The 16,937-nt window shown below is 39.0% G+C and overlaps 2 protein-coding genes across 5 annotated transcripts; one reads left to right on the top strand and one right to left on the bottom strand.

Moving 5' to 3' along the window:
- Positions 1-352: 352 nt before the first annotated feature.
- On the top strand, positions 353-12,262 carry LOC149008641 (D111/G-patch domain-containing protein). Of its 4 annotated transcripts, none has more exons than XM_089164745.1 (9): positions 353-465; positions 646-820; positions 1,081-1,155; positions 1,514-1,709; positions 4,034-4,188; positions 4,430-4,573; positions 4,749-4,852; positions 4,995-5,148; positions 11,736-12,262. In XM_089164745.1, the coding sequence occupies exons 3-9, from the start codon at positions 1,090-1,092 to the stop codon at positions 11,817-11,819; spliced, it is 903 nt and encodes a 300-aa protein (XP_089020871.1). In that variant the 5' UTR covers positions 353-465; positions 646-820; positions 1,081-1,089; the 3' UTR covers positions 11,820-12,262. The 4 variants fall into 4 exon arrangements, with proteins under 4 accessions (XP_089020871.1, XP_089020869.1, XP_089020872.1 ...); XM_089164743.1 differs by having other exon boundaries at positions 353-561; XM_089164746.1 differs by lacking the exon at positions 646-820.
- Positions 12,263-12,905: 643 nt separating this feature from the next.
- On the bottom strand, positions 12,906-14,979 carry LOC149008640 (putative transcription factor At5g28040). Its single transcript, XM_089164742.1, has one exon. The coding sequence runs from the start codon at positions 14,500-14,502 to the stop codon at positions 13,165-13,167; it is 1,338 nt and encodes a 445-aa protein (XP_089020868.1). The 5' UTR covers positions 14,503-14,979; the 3' UTR covers positions 12,906-13,164.
- Between the last annotated feature and the right edge of the window lie 1,958 nt (positions 14,980-16,937).

Below are 16,937 nucleotides of genomic sequence, written 5' to 3'. Positions count from 1 at the left end.
TAGCTCCAAGCCACTTTCACTGGGAGTGTTAAATTTAGGGCTGCAACAGGGTCGGGCTAGGCCAGGCTTTTAAGATCCCAAACTCAGTCGTATATGTTACTTCTCATGCAATGCTCCCGCCCTGTTTCCACAAGATTCCGTCTCTTATTCTCGTATTGGCTCAAGGTTATATAATTAGAAACTTGATTTTTTTTTAATTTTTTGTTGGATAGAAATCTGATCTACTACCAAAAAAAAAAAAATGATAATAATAAAAAAAATAAATCTGATCTGGTGGCTAGCCGGTTGTCGGTTGCAATTTGCTCTAAGTTGGATCCACGCTTTCTTTTGAAAATCCCCCACCCCCCAAAAAAGAAGAAGAAAAAAGAAAAAAAGGAAAATCTACGATTCTCTTGGGGCTGCTGGTCTGGGAAACCTTCTCCCCATTTATTCATTGAACAGTTTCTGTTTTATTTCCTGAAATCGGTGAGAATTTCTACTTCCCAGTTGAATTGCGATCCGGAGCTGGTTTGCGGATCTACTTTTCTACTACTACTATTAGCTCTGCAAATAAAAAATTGGGTATTTTTTCAATTCCTTATACACCTGTCTTCAGGCATGATGTCCTAGGGTTTTTCGATAAATAATCGGTTTCTTGAATTTCAGGGCTTTTGGATGGGTTGTGCTTGAAAGTGAGATTCAACTTCTTCTTTTAGTTATTCATCAGAAAAAAAAAAAAAAAGTTCTTCTTTTAGTTTTGCTCCCACGGTGCAGACGCGGTTTGGTAGTACTGCTTGAGTTGTTCGCCCAAATATTGGCGTTCATAGATACTTGCGTGCAGGTTTTTGCGTTTAAACTCTATATTTCGTGTCGGCGACTGATATCATTTTTCTGTAGTATTCTGAGTATTTAGGAATCTCCCTATAAGTAACAACTTCATTGAATGCTATGTTTCGAAAATGGATGGTCGATAGCATGACTTCTGTCCTACTTCTTCCATTTGCTGTTAAGTGGATTGTTGTTTAGTGCTTTATTGCTCAACATATTTTTTGTGTCCTGTTTTCGTCCGTCACGAGTTTCGTGTCTGGCGTATAATTTCAGGATTTGTTAATGGAAACTAGATGGCATGATAGCAAGTGGGAAGCAATGAATGGCGATAAACCACAAAAAGAGGAGGTATGCACTTTTGCAGTGCTCATTCGGCCAATTTTTATTGAGTGTAAATCAACTGTGCTTTGTCGATGATCAATGAACAGTTTCTTCTTATCTTCTGGGTAAATGTCACATCGGTAGTACAGCTGCCGCTTAAGGAATAAAGAAAAATTCATTGATAAATGATATATGGTCTGTTTTGAAAAGCAAATAAAATTTATATGAGTTGGGAAAGCTGAATTAGGGTGTGCGAGGAGGTCATGTAGTGTTTCTTTGTAGCTATATCTTTTGTTTCATGAATGACTTCTGTATTTCCTGAAATATGGTGCAGCCAGTTTAAAATTAATTTCCTGAATTCTAGCTTAATGTTCCTATGTTATAGGTTTATGAAGCTTCCCTCATCGAGGATATGGGAGAGGATTTTCGTCTGCCAATTAATCATAAACCAACTGAAAATCCTGATCTAGATAATGTCGAGCAGGCATCATTGGAGACACAGCTAACATCATCTAACATAGGGTTTAGGCTTCTCCAGAAGATGGGCTGGAAAGGGAAGGGCCTTGGCAAAGATGAACAAGGTATTTAAATTCTGTGGGTTTGTCTGGTTGACTACTTAATGTCTTGCTTAATTTGTTTAATGGCTTTGACCTCACTTTCTGTATCATGCTTCATGCGAGAATCGTTATATGTGTGATTTGCATATTCTTTTTGTTATCACAATTGATAGCTGCAGATTTGTTCTTAGGAAAAGGTCCACTCTTTCAATCAAACATTTTTCTTACTGTTATATAGTTTTTAATTGTTCTAATTGCAGTTTTACATGTACATCAAACATGTGATCTTCAGTATGTTGTCTTTGTTGTCATAAAAAAAAAAGTGCACAAGGCTCCTGTTACCACAGGGTCTAAGAAGATCAACAGTTCACAAGCTTACCCCTTGCTTTGCAAGAGAGGCTGATTTCCATGTTTTAAACCCACAGCTAAGAGGTTACTATGGTACTACTCAAGAACTCAACTGCCATGCCAAGGCTAGTTTAGTGACTTCATTATTTTCTGTAATTCTCTACTTCTGTATTTGTTTCTTTTTAGGTGCAGCCTGAAAGTTTTGTTGTTTTCCTATGATCCATAGACTTTGAAGACAATGTTGTGTGTACAAATATATTGGATTGCTTGTAACATGGGCATTTCTACCCCAGATCCCAAAAAGGGAAGTAGTGATGGGAATATAGTTGATAAATTATCCCCTTTCTTGAATTTGGGTATCTCCAGAATAGGCATTTCTCATATTTAAAAGTGAATTCTGTCATCATGTTGGGACGTGGGACAGCTTTTTCCATAGGCTGCATTTGTTTGTTGGAATAAAGGTGGGGTGGGAAAATTCTTGAAAAAAGCAAACTTTTCCTTCTTTTCCTTTAAATCCAAAAAGTGTAGATTATCTGGTTGTTTGGGGTGGGAAAGTTAGAGACAAGTTTCTTTATTTGGTTGTTTGGTGAGGTGGCAACCCAACTTTCCCACCCTAAGCTTTTTCAAAACCCCACAAAATATGTAGGACTTTGTGAAAAAATGTGAAAAAGTAAAATGTGGGACCCACAATTAACACTTTTTCACACTTTCCTTTCCTTTCCTTCTCCCTCACCCCACTACACATGGGGCCCACATGTTTTTTTTTCCCACCCCACCTTTGCAAACAAAGGCAGCCTTAGGCATTCAAAGAGTACTTTTGTTCTAGTGGTTCCCCTAGTTTGATAATATTATAACTGCTATTAGCAAACCGTCCAACAACCTAGGTGATTCTCCGCTTTTTGGACATGTGAAAAAACAACTGTTTTATTGCTTAGGCTACATTGCCTTGTGCACCATATTGACACCTAGGCGATAAAGCTCTACCCATTTGGGGCTAGGGTTCGCAGATAGTGCAGTTAAAGGGAGGGTTGCTAAGGTGATGGGTGGGGAGGGAGGCAGTGAGATAGGGGTTTCCAGAGGTGGTAAATGAGTGTCTTGAAATGGAGCCTTTGCACCAGACAAGCTTGGACAAGGAGATCTTCGGGGCATTGGGAAGGGACAAGGTTCCAGGCAGAAGAGGTTGAGAATAGCACATTTATGGAAGAGAGCCAAATGATTGTGCAGTCTTACCTGTCCTATATATCTTTATTTTGTGATTAAACTATGCTGCTTCTATTATACTTGTACAATAACAAACAAATGTATATCTTGGACACCATACTCACGCTAATTGGTTGAGTTCAGCCTGAAACAAGGAGAGGAACTGTGCCAAAGTATACTTATCAAAAGTGTTGCTTAGGCATCTCTTAGGCTTATGGGCGGAAATCTGGGTTATAGGGTCACCACATCCTGCCTGTTTTAATTGGTACCTTGACAAGATCCAGGGAGAATTCCGTCAACCCTTTTCTAATAAGATATTTCTGCATCTTATTTTAGTTTATTGATATTATGTTTTATTTTAACCAAAAGGGACACGTGTTGAGAATTAATCTATAAGTAAGGCTTTCAATGTCTTTTTGAATTAAAGATTGACAAGGTAACGAAATATACAAGATGCTATTGCACTTAGTTGACTCGAGAAAGCTTTGCATTGCCTAGCATTAGACAGCTATCATAAAATATTGTGCCCCAGTGATGTTAAATTACTGATAGTTGAATTGTCATTTTTATAATTTAATGTAAATTTAGGTCACTTGTAATCACTTATCCTGGTTATCACTGCTGTTGTCCATTTCTGCATTGACAAGGGATTTTCACTTGGTGATGGCATTGTCATTACTATTTTTTATGACAATTAAACTTTCCCATATCATTTTATTTCGGTTGTTGTACTGAACTAATTAGAGGACTGTGATTTCCTCGGAGTGTGTTTTGTGATGACTTTCTTTGGTTATCTACAGGAATAGTTGAACCAATAAAAGCTGGCATAAGAGATCCCAAATTGGGAATTGGGAAACAAGAGCAAGATGATTTTTTCACTGACGAAGAAAATGTTCAGCGGAGAAAACTTGATATTGAGCTAGAGGAGACTGAGGAGAATGCTAGAAAGCGAGAGGTATCTTTTCAAACACATATTCATCTACGCATAATGCCTTACTAGATCTGAGGTTGATGTGTTACCTTTTCTGAAACCTACATCTAATAACAGAAGGTAGCCTATAGCATATATTTGTGTCTTTTGACACAAATGATATATCATAAGGGAACATCAACTTTGGAGGGTCTTGAGTATTTCGTGCAGTTTTTATTACCTGGTGGCTTGTACTGCCTGCTTCGTGCACATGATGAAAATCCAGGTGGTAGCAGAGCGTGAGCAGAAAATTCAAACTGAGGTGAAAGAAATACGGAAAGTGTTCTATTGTGATCTTTGCAACAAGCAATACAAATTGGCCATGGAATTTGAAGTTCATCTTAGTTCATATGACCACAATCACCGTAAGGTCAGTCATATCTTCTGTCGTCATATTTGTAGAACTCTATGTAGGATTAGTGATAATTGGTGATTCTGTAGTCTTACTTGTTACCTGCCCCATCTCTATTTTTTTTAAATATTATTTTTTTAACCTTCTTAATGTATTTGTAAAAATGGTCATCCGCTTCTTATGAGGTTTGCAGCGCTTCAAAGAAATGAAGGAATTGCATGGTACCAGCAATCGTGATGATAGGCAAAAGCGAGAACAACTACGTCAGGAAAAGGAAATGGCCAAGTTCGCTGAGATGTATCCATTTATTTGTTTCTTTCTGTAAATTTAATTTGACCTTTATCCCTGAAAGTCTCATTTCTTTTGTTTGCCTTTATTTCTTCTTGCAAAGTTACACTAGAATACCTTTGTGTTTTTGAATTCTTTGACATCAATATAGCGCAAATGCCCATAAGCAACAGCAGCAACTTCAACAAGACCAATCTGGGGCAACTCCAGTTACCAAAGCAGTGGGAAGCGCTACTGCGCTTGAAGATCTGGACCAGCGGAAGACATTGAAGTTTGGGTTTTCTTCTAGAGGTGCTTCATCAAAGGTATGTCTTGAGTTGCGGTAGTTGCTGCACAGAAACCATTTCAGTCCTATTTTACTGGGTAGTTAAATGGTTTTTTAATTTGTGGTTTTTAACTGCCCTTGATCGACCACAGAAACGAATAAATTTTGTTCAACGCTAATTGATTTTTGTAGTAGGTCCTCTTATAATGAACATTGTATAAATAGATATCTCCTTTACAGAATAGTATTTAAGGAACCAAAACTAGTGGCTGTTGAGCACTGCAACCCACTGAACTTTTGTCAGGGGAATGATGCAAGAGTCAGCCTCGAGCTGAAGAAACCAGCAGGAGATCGATAGCAATTAAAGATGAATATGATGATGAAGATGAAATATTATAACAATAATTTTTTTCTTCTTTTTTCTTTTTCTTTTTATGCCTTAGAAAGAAAATAAAAGGATAAGAATAGTACATAGAAGAAGAAGAAGAAGGGGTGGGGGATGGTCTCTCAGCCCTAGGTCTCTCACCCACAGTCTTCTCAGCTGTTTAACATGGATGACTCCATAAGCAATGGCAACATGGCCTGCAATTTCTGTTTTTCCTGAAGGGGTATTGGCACACCCAGATGTTCTAGTAGACCGCTTAACTATAATAGTTCACAAACCCATTAAGCCATATCTTGCAACAACATTTTGCTTCTTGCTTTGCTAAGTGACCAGATTCTTGCCAACAAAAGTATAGTATCTTGAGGTGGACTTCGGATCATGTGAACCTCCCTAGTCTGTATCAATGTAAGCTTCAATGCGGAGATGATTGTGTGGAGACAGGAGAACACCTGGAGCTGATTTCAGATAATGAAGAATTTGGCAGACGACAAACATATGATTGGCAGATTGTGCATAAACTGACTCACAATACTAACTGCAGTAGCAATATCAGATTGTGTGTGAGATATAGGTAGATCAGCTTTCCCAACAGTTGGTGATAAAGGCCTTTTTTCGGTAGGTTCCCTTTATTTTTCTTTGAGTTAAGTAGCAACTTCTAGTGGAGTATCACTTGGATGACTGCTGCTGTAACCAGGGTCAGAAAGCGTAGGGCACTCTATATTTTGGCCCCATAACAGTCCCCAGACCATGCGACACCTAGAGTGGGCTGAATACTCTAAGGGGTATTTTGGTCATTTTATGGGAAAGTGGTCTAGTTAGTCTCCCCATGTTGTTAGGAGTTAGGATTTACTTTTATTTTCTAAATTGAGTTAGTTGTTAGAGTCTTGATGTAATTAGGAGCAAGGAAAAAATTTCGGTCGAAACTAGGATTTCGACCCAAGAAAAGGCCAAAATTTATAAGTTTCGACTGAAATTTCGGTTGAAACGTATGATTATTTTGGAAATTTCGACCCTAGGTTTGGGCCTTATATGACATCCATTTCATCTGATTTCTTGCCTCCTACTTATTTGAAGCATAATAAACACAATGGAATTAGTATTTTGCAAAAGAAAAACCTTCGAAAATTTATCATTCAAGTATATTTACAAATGAATGGTTCCAACAAGTACAAATTATATTGTATATAGGCATAGAATCATCAGCATACATGAATTGTTTGATAGAATGGTTACATATACAACAAATCAAGAAAATAAAATGACCAACTAGATCAAGTGATGGTGTCCCACATATATTAAGTTGAAGCCCATAATCATATATACATAAAATAAAAATACATAATTTAGAAAATAATTATTAAAATAAAAAAATGAAAAAATGGTGGCAAATAATAAAAAAACAAGGTTAACAAAACACAATCATAGATCATAGTCCTAGGCTAAACATATATTACTTTCAAGGCAACACAAGATCATTTAAGGCATGAACAAAACAAAAATAAAAAAAGGGGAAGTTTGAAATTGTTGGGTATGGCTCATGCTTCAAATTCTATTTTTGCCAGAATTTCCTTTGTAGCTGCTGTGGCTTAGGAGGTGTTTAGGGGCAAAAGATGAGCAAAAGAGGTGCTTGAAGGCAAAGGAGTTGTGGAAATTAGGTGAAAATGGGAGAGAAGTCAACAAAAACTGAGGAATAACAAGTTGGAATGTTGAAATTTCGATCGAAACCTGAAACTTTTCCGAAATAATTGAAATTTTGTTTCGGTTTTCAAAAATGCAGGCATTTTGGTCCTTGTTGAAGTTGATCTCTTATTTTGCGAGTTGTATTTGTTTAGGAACTCTTACTTAAGAGTCCTTTTCTACTTTAGAAAGTTAAGTCTAGTTGTACTATGGAATTTTAACCCAAATTGAATTTCCTAAGGTGAGTCGAAGTAGGTTTCCTTAGTTGAGTTCAAGTTGGTTTTCTTTATTGAGTCTTAGTTACTTTCCTTCAATGTAGTAAGGTTATATATAGACCCTCGGACCTTGTAATTCAGACTGGATTAATAAAATTTGCAAAGAGTTCTAAAGGAGAATTGGAGTTGTGGGTTCTTTGGAGGATCCCCACGGCTGAGTACGTTGAGCTTTCTGCAATTTCTTTATCTTCTTCTACTTCAAAAGCCTGTGGCAAAATCTTGGTTGAACCTTGGTCCAGACCAAAATCTTCATCCTTGGTTAAGTGGATATCCTCCAATTCTTGGGAATTTGGTGGCATCTGCATCTTATCTGAAAATCTAGTTCTAGATGTCTCCCTGTTCTGGCAATGTCTCTTTCACAATAAGATTTGGCCTAGATTTAGCTAGGACTGGTTTCATTAAATGGGTCTGGCATTTAGGATCTTACTTCATTGTGTGGCTTAACCCTTCTTTTATTTTTAATTTTTTTTTTAACAGAATAGCTTTACTATTGATTTGTTGATCCTTTTGACCTTTGTTACCATTCTGCGTTATTCTCCTGTGCTTTCAGTTTCCTATGAAATTTGTTCTCATAAGAACAATGACATAATTTCTCCCCCTTTTGTTTTGGGGTGGGGGGTTTGGACGTATTGGAATGTTGTCAATGGATCTTATACCTGCATGTTTTGAAAGCTTCGCACGGTCAAGAGACTTGGATCAGATAAAAAGTTCAGTGAGGTAGCAGCAGCAATTCTTTGTCATATTTGTTTGAGGAATAAGGTGTACTAGATGTTTTTGTAGAGTTTTTATTAATCAAACACCCTGCCAGCTTGGAACAAAACAGTAATGTCATATGCTGCTATCTTACTAGTATTCCTGAGGAAGTATTGGCTTAAGCAAAGTGTCAAAGATAAGATGCAAACTCTAGCTTAAAATCAAGTAGAATGGAATTTAAAAAGCTTCAATATCTGAGGAGATAAGAACTGGAGAAAAGTACTTCTGGGGGGAAAAAAAGGGGGGGGGGGAGTAAATAGAGAAGAATCAGGAGAAAGTTTTAGGAGGATGAGCCAGAGGAAGTTCCTCAGAACTGAGTCCCAGGTGCTGCTGGCTGGTTACAAGTGGAATTGGGATGGATACTTTGCTTTGTGGCCCTGCTTAGTGAATGCATAACATTTAAATGTAGGGCTTTTCATGTTTCTTAGTCCAGAATTATAGTCAATCATTGGTGTAATCTTATTCTAGTTAGACCACAAGATGCTTTTTGGAAGAGGTTGAGGGCTACATTGTGGAATTTCGTACTCAAGCCTCATGTATCATTTGTTCCTTCAATTCTAAGACACTCCTCTCCATCTTTTCGACTTTACTTGCAACAACAATAAAAGGTTTTGTCCCAACTAAAAATGGGTTGGCTACATGGATCCTTGCCTTCCAACCAGCTCCATTTGAGGCCACACTAGATACAAGGCCTAAGCTATCCATATCCTTTCTCACCACCTCTCCTTAGGTTATCTTAAGTCTGCCTCTAGCTCTTCTAATTCATCATTGTTATCTTTTTGCCCAACTTTATTTCTTTCATTAATATTCAGCTGTTCCTGGAGATTGATGAAAAATACCTTTGCATGGATGGTGCCTGTTTCTTTGGATCAGATTTGAAAGGATGGAGTCCGAACTCCAAACTGAACTATGGTGTCAAGGGGAGGTTAGTTTCAGTGTGAGAAGTAGCAGCAGAACTTGGAACCTACTAGTAATGAAGAAGAGACAACACCTTACAACCATCGGGACACAAACTAGTAATTCATGATAGAGGGATTCTTTCTATCTTGATATACAATAATACCAACCCCCATGTGTTAACAGTAACAATGATAGAGAAATTGGTGGCTAAATAAGAAATATGGCGGTACTTCGAGAGCAACACTATACAGTGTTGATTGATGACTCATCAAGAAGGTTTTTAAAGTGTTACGTGGATTCATAATGTGAACATTCGCCTTATGGAGATTAGGTGGTGGGATCATCAGGTTAATGCAGCCATTATGATTAATAAGGGTAGTTTTAAGACTTTACAAAAGACTAAAGAAGTAGATGACTTAAAGGTATAAATTGTCCATAGATGAAACTAAGATTATTGTGGTGGTTGGGGGGGATCTTTACGACAATTTGGTGTGAAGCGAGAGAAAAGAAGTAACAGATTTTCAACAATATTAGATGTAGTAATAGTGGACAGGGACTATAACAACAGGAAGCCTTTTACTAACTAAATGGGGTTGGTATTAAGGTAGATTTTATAGCCTCCTAAATAAGAATTTTCCATGACTCATCTAGTTGCCACCTGCCATAGATACATACATAAAGCTGAAGTAAAAGAAGCTTTAAAGATAGATGGAAAAGGCATGAGGCCTGAACAAGGTCCTAATAGAAGTGCGGAGGAGCTTTGAAATTTGTGATTTATCTTAGGTGATCATGTTGTTTAACAAGATTATGAGCACAAGAAAATGCTAAATAAATGGAGAACAAACATTCTGACCGTCATTTACAAAAACAAGAGGTGATCTTCAGAGCTATAAATTATAAGGCATAAAACTGATGAGTTGCTAATTGATGAAGTTATGGGAAAGGACTTTGAAACCCTTGCTCATCGATTAAGTTATGGGAAAGGATTTTGAAACCCACACGAGAAAGAAAACTACCATCTTGGAGAAGGGTTTTCTCCAGGAGGATGTACAGTGTAAGCTATTTTCCTACGTAGGTTACTCATGCAAAGATATAGAGGAGGCAAGAAGGATTCCCATATTGTCTTTAATCGATCTGGAAGAAGACAATAGGGATGTCCATATTGTCTGTATTGACCTAGAAAAAGACAATTGTGGAGACTCAAGAGGCTTCTGGCATATACTCTGGAGGTGTCTTTGAGTCTGCAGACATAATAAAAAATATAGATGATGGTGCAGTTTGGCTAGTATAAGAACCTATTTTTATAGGGGTTGGGGGTTGGGTTCAAGATATTGAGCTTCCACTTACAATAGGGCTACATCAGGGATCAGACTTGAGCTTTTATGTGTTTGCACTTATCATGGATGATTTTAAAGAGACATAAGATGAACTTACTTGGTGTCTGTTTTTTAACTGAAAATATTGTGTTGGCGGGTGCAACAAAAGAAGCGATCAATATCAAGTTGGGATTGTGGAAATCAACCCTACAATCTAAAGGTCTTGAGATAACTATAGTTGCACTGTGATGGTTAAGGAGGTGATAAATATTGATGAGAGGGAGTTTTATGGTTTTTACATTGGACAGTTGAGAGGCGTCATAGGGATGAAGTACATCTAGCAGAGATGAGGACGTTGAGATAAATGTCTGCAAAACTAGAAATGATTAGTTAAGGAAAGACCATATTAGAGATGAGTGATTGGATTCAAATTGGAGGAACGAAAAGAGCATGGATTCATGTAGCTGACCCCATTTAGTCGGGTTAAGTCTGAAATTGTTGCTGAGAAAAGGGTCTCCTCTGCCAATAGTTTCTCTCGGTCAAAGAGGAGATTTTGCGGCAATAATTTAATCACCTTTGTGTCTTTCTCATTTCCTCTTGTAGAAACAAAGATCGAGAGTACAAATAATATTCCTCGATCTTAAAGGCTGCTGTCAGCAATCTGTGCAGGAATAGAAGCATAATCTGAATCCTTCTTTCTTACTGCGTTAACATGTGACTAGAAATTTCAAAATGCACCTCAGTTTCCAAAATTCACGAGAGAGTTTGGTAAAATTATGTGGAAATACCTGCATCTACCAGGCACCGAGTTGCATAGATATGGGGCATTGATCGTCCTGAGCCATCATGAGGCAATCATGAGGTGACAAGAAGATTTTACCATTATGAAATGAACTTACTAGAGAATGGGATAGTGCACGATGGGCATCTTGCCTGTGTTAAGACGTCTGGGTATGGAATGTCCTGCGCCATCATGAGACATTCATGAGATAACAAGAAGACTTTGCCATTATTAAGTTAACTTTCATTAGAGAACAGGATAGTGCATTGGCCATCTTGCCTCTTTTGGGGTGTAAAATGTAAAATCCCTGAAGAAGTAAAGTTTCAGGTAATTTTATATTGTTATACTGACTTTACCTTGGTTTTCTATAACATGGGTTTTACCTGGAAACACATGCAACCTTAAATGCTCTGCATGGATCGGCGATAATTTTGTTTGAATGAGCTTGATATTGATATCAGCTGGTTCTCTTTTTGCCAGAAATGAATAGCTTTATTGGTTTCCAGTGTATACTAATCCTAATGTTATCATATTTTTCAGAATTCAGCTGGGACTACTTTAAAGAAGTCGAAAGTTCCGGTAAGGGTCTCATCAGTTTTCGGGAATGATAGCGATGAAGAATAGCTAGCTAGCTAGACAGATCTGTCTGTGGTGACTGACTGTGCTTGCATCACTTTAACTGCGATCAAAATTGATGGTAGTTACATGTTGATCATTATAAGAAAGACAATTGAAAAATATCTAAAAGATTGCTCTCATACTGAAATTCAAGTGGCTTAGATATAATCAGGTTTCATTCGTTCGACCATACGTGTCTAACTGTAAATTAAACTTCATCTGACCATGGCGATGACCTTTTTTAGTTGATGTTACTGGTTAAGAGATTGGCAGGTTTTGAATGGGATTCAGGACTTTGTTGTGGTTATTTTGATTCTTGTGCTCCCTCCCTATTTCAAACAAATCAATGTGCCACTTGGACGCGTTGAGCTTGAGATTCAAATACCAATTCAAGAGAGCAGCTGCTCCACAGGCTTTGCAAAGGAAACACTAGCATTATGATCTCACGTTCCAGGGTGCAAAATGTGAAGCCTGTGGATGGTCCAACTTGTTTTTGATGATATATGATCGAGTACTGGAGACCTGTTGGCTATGGATTTTCTTTTTTCGTTTTTAGCTGCCTATGAATGTCATATCAACTATGTGCCAGTCGTGGTCCTGTACACTAAAGATCATGAGTTTGACTACCAACTGCTGCAATGACCCCTTATCTTGGTTATGGATTGCTGATAACAATCATCAGCCTCACCAGAAAGTTAAAAGAGTTCGCCCAAGAGCATTTTCTAAAGTTAAAACCTAATCAAGGTAAACCTTTGAAACATCAAACCTGGCTGAATAAATGAAACTGACACCGGACTTGTCTGTAGAGGTTATTAGAAACAAGAATATGTACTTCTGATTAACAGACAAGTGGCCAAGATGTATTTCTATTGATTGAGTATTACCACCATCAATCCATAGGAATAACGAAGAGGAAGAAAAATCAGAAAGTACCAAAAAGCTTCTAGTTGCTGCACTCTATTAGTAGAGCTCCATCACCAGCCTTTCTTTGAGCCCTTTACATGGGGAATAATTCCCAAGTGTCAAGATTATCAATCAACATCGACTATAATAATAAATTTCGTTCGAACTAAATGGACAAACTACATGGATTTTCGTCTTTCAATTAGCTTTTGTTGTCTGTTAATGTCAAAGAAATATCAAACACCAGTCTTAAAATATTGATGAAAAGATCCGGTGCACCATTCTCCTCTTCCTCGAGAGTTTTTGTTTCTGAAGCTACTACATTTACCGACGAAAATTGTACTGAACATGAAAACGGATATGGCTCCTTAAATTACATTACAGGAAGAGATCCCCATATGCAACCACAACTACATATACTGAAACACAACCGAACACGAGTGACTGGTTATGTTGTATCCAAGGACTTGAGCTTCTTTAACGCAGAGCTTACCTGTTCTTGCACTAGCTCTATCCGTTTCGAATACACCTCCAACTCCAATATCTGCTGCTTCCTCCACTTGTCGTCAACGACCTCCCCACTTGAGAAGTTGGAAGAATTATTGCCTCCAAAGTTGAAGGCAAGAGGATTGAGAGGCAGACCACCACCACCACCATATCCTCCAGCGCTACAAGGCCCACTGACGGCGCAACTGAGCAACTCCTTGAACAGAGGCGAAAGGCAACTCCTCACCGTATCTTCGATCACATTCAGAATCGACGAACTGGTCTGATTATGGTTATTTGGCAACTGAGGATCCTCCGCAGCTCTCTTCCGAGACCGTTTCTGCGATCTCGACATCTTATTGTCGGCAGGTTTGTTCGGATCAACGTTGGAATTGGTGTTATTTTGGAAATTCTCGTTACAGTTGGTGGTGTTGCTCGTAGGGTTTGGATTCCCTTCTTCGTCTTCCAACGCAGCCTCTTCGACTCCTACCCCAATGGTGCTGCCACTATTGCTCCAAATCTTGCGAGAGATCTCGAAGGTGGCTTGGTCGTGAGGACTCTTAAAAGAGAAATCTTTGCCGGAATTGATCCGATTGAGGACGTTGCGGTACTTCTTTTTCAACCTACGGAGCTTCTCGACCAGCTGGTTCTTGTTGAAATCGAGATGCAATCGAGTCTTGATCTGGTCGTAGAAAGGCGCCGTGTCGTGATGGTGAGAGGAATTATGGGATCCTCGCTGCATCATGTAATCAAGGTAACCTTGTAAAAGCCCAATCTCGTCTCCGTCGGTCCACAGCCGTTGGAATAGACGGCGAGAATCGTCCGAGGCAGGTGGTTTCTTCTCTTCGGAAGCAGCCGCACATGGGGTGGCGAGGACAACATCGGAGGAGGTCCGCTGACGCTTGTGGTCGGGAGGCGATGTGAAGGCGGCCGGTGCTGTCGTTTCGCCGGTGGATCCATTGACAGAAGTGACGGAGAGAGGGATCGAGGTGGAGAAGGCGACGGTGATAGGGATACAGTCGTTGGGGATTTGTTGGACAACTTTAGAAGAATTTTGAACCTTGTTGGGGTTGTCTTCGGACGAGGAAGACATCGAAGGAGAAGCAGAATTGATGTCCTCGTCGTCATCTTCTTCCTCATCGTCTTCGGCAGGCTGGGCTATTATTAGGTCATCTTCTTCTTCTTCATCGTCTATATCTCCATCTTCGCTCTCTTCATCATCAATTTCTTCTTCTTCTTCCACTTCTCCACCGCCGACCCCATCGCCGGCGCAGATTTTCTGTTCCTCGTTAGAGGACATCTGTTTCTCTGATTCACAGGGTAAGGTTGGAACCTGGGGTGCGTGATCCGTCGGATGATGCTCCCTCCTTTCTGAACAATCGAGATAGAATTGTAAGAGAAGCCCAAGGTGATTGAAGAGCCGATACAGGAAATTAGGTTTTTCTCTTTTCCCCTTCCAACCAAATCTTAGGGGTTAGGGCTCGGGCGAGTCGAAGTTGGTTGGTATAGGTAAAACCGTAAAAGGGGGTTTCCGAAACAGCAGAATTTGTCCCGATACTCTTCAGCTTTCTGACGTTTTCTTGAATTTCTTCCTACTCCGACAATGGATTTGGTATTATTCTCCCACCTTCACCTGCTGAATCCACGGCAGCCGAGTCCAATGGATGTAAGGGCATCGGATGGAATTCATTGCGTACGATTTATTTAAAACGGTTAATTCTTCAGCAAATTGCATTGAACACCCAAAACAAAGGCTTTAATGCATTCACAGTCACACCTCCATTTTAAGTTTCAAAAGCATAAGCACCCCAAAGTAGTCCAATCTGTTAATACGTTCTGTTAAATCACCGTTTAATTTATGTTAATACTAATATTACCCCTGATCATATATGAGAGTGAGACGACCATCACACTCTTGCCTAGTACCTACCATAAGTTGACTTTTTTTCTTCTCTGTTTTAATTGGGTGACCTACTAAATGCCACATGCCACAATCCTAGAGGGAATTGTAAAAAAATAAATTACCATAAAAGTGGGAGTAAGCTGGCTGAAATAAGCCTTGAATTCAAATAATAATGATAACAACTAATGATCTTTAGAAATATGTTAAAAAATAATGTTTGTCCTAAAACCAGATGGAATATGGAAATGATCAAAAATGCATGTCACTGGATGGCAAATGAAAGATGGTCAACAAATATAATACTAGCAATGACAAAAATAATATTCCTTGGGAATATTCAGGTAGAGCCTAGTTGCCATTGCTGCAGCTTAGAGGAATCAGTAGACCATGTCTTGCTGGATTTTGCTTTTGCAAGGGCCACTTGGTTTGCATCAGGCCTTTCTCCCACCTTTCTCTTGGTTCACTGCTGCAATTTTATCAAACAATTTTGGGGACACCTCGGGTTTGATTCATGGAATCGCACAGAGCACTGGGAGAACGATCATAGTGTGAAGAGCTTACACAAGTTGCATGCTCCATCTGCTCTAGTATGTATATTTGTTATCGAGGCTTATGCCTGTCCAGCCAGTGCTTTGTGCAGATTCCATGAATCTAAATCTGGGTAGGCTTACTCTTACATTAACTATACGAACTTAATTAGCCAGCCGTCCAGATTAACCATACGAACTTGTGTAAGCCTACCCAGATTTTGTCTATAGGATGGAGACCAGAATCTTGGATCAAACTCAATCTTGATGGATCATATCTTAAAGAGAGACCGAAATCTGGGCATGGAGGAATGGCTCACGATCACACAGGTGTAACGATCTTCAGTGAAAGACGTTATGATATTTGAAGCTTTGGCAATTCGTCAATCATTGCTCTGGGCATCGGATATGCAAATGAAGAAAGTTATCATTGGAAGTGATAATCAAGCAGTCACAACAATGATCTTAATTCTTCATCAGAGTCGGGCATGGAAAATTAGATATATATTTTGCAAGATATGAAGAACCTGGCTAAGGCTTTAAGATATACAATTCACACATATCCTGCGAGAGGGTAATATGACAGCAGATCCACTGGCAAAAGATGCAGCGCAAACTCAAAGAGTACTTTTTAACTGTACAGACCCCTCCCGCCTTTTCTTAGTTTGTTTCTCATCCTTTGTTAAGATTAGAGTGATCAATCAAACACAATCGAATATAAAACAAGAAAGAAAGAGACATGGATTTTACCCTGGTTGATCTCGATGTGATCTACGTCAAGTATTAGGTTTTTCACTATATTCTTTTCAAACAACTATTACAGATATATAGCGGTTAGAAACCCTAAACCATAGCTATTCATGGGCCCAAGTTAAAACTGTAAAGAAACTCTAGGGCCCAAGAGATGTGCGTCATCCACAAGCTTTGGGGGCACTGCCCCCACCACCCCTCCAAACTGACCTCCCTAAACCTCTGCCCGTCCATCGGATCCCATGTCTGTCGACAACACAATATGAAGTATGAACCATACTCAACATCCTTTATGATAGATTAGGTTGTAAGCTTACTCGCAATTGTTAATGAAATTTAGCCTCTTCTACCCCAAAAAAAGAAAAAAAAAATTTTTTTGATGGAGGTAATCTAGTCTTGCAAGAAAGCCCTCCTACCAATTAAGGTCCATCTAAAGAGGGCATGTCAAATTGCTTAAACCTGTTGGAGTATCTCGGAAGTGTGGAACAATCTTCTGCTCAAGAATCATCAATGGAGCCCCAAATATCTTGTGGAACATGCTACATCAGCTGCTCG

This window comes from Hakea prostrata, chromosome 8, assembly GCF_041222555.1.
Source record: "Hakea prostrata isolate BN-2017 chromosome 8, UWA_Hpros_2, whole genome shotgun sequence".
Classification (NCBI taxonomy): domain Eukaryota; kingdom Viridiplantae; phylum Streptophyta; class Magnoliopsida; order Proteales; family Proteaceae; genus Hakea; species Hakea prostrata.
This window is presented reverse-complemented; position numbering and strand designations above follow the sequence as displayed.

Coding starts and splice junctions, on each gene's coding strand:
- LOC149008640 (XM_089164742.1), bottom strand. CDS start 14,502: ATGTCCTCTAACGAGGAACAGAAAATCTGCGCCGGCGATGGGGTCGGC.
- LOC149008641 (XM_089164746.1), top strand. CDS start 1,090: ATGGAAACTAGATGGCATGATAGCAAGTGGGAAGCAATGAATGGCGAT. Junction 1,156..1,513: donor ATAAACCACAAAAAGAGGAG/GTATGCACTTTT, acceptor CCTATGTTATAG/GTTTATGAAGCTTCCCTCAT. Junction 1,710..4,033: donor CCTTGGCAAAGATGAACAAG/GTATTTAAATTC, acceptor GGTTATCTACAG/GAATAGTTGAACCAATAAAA.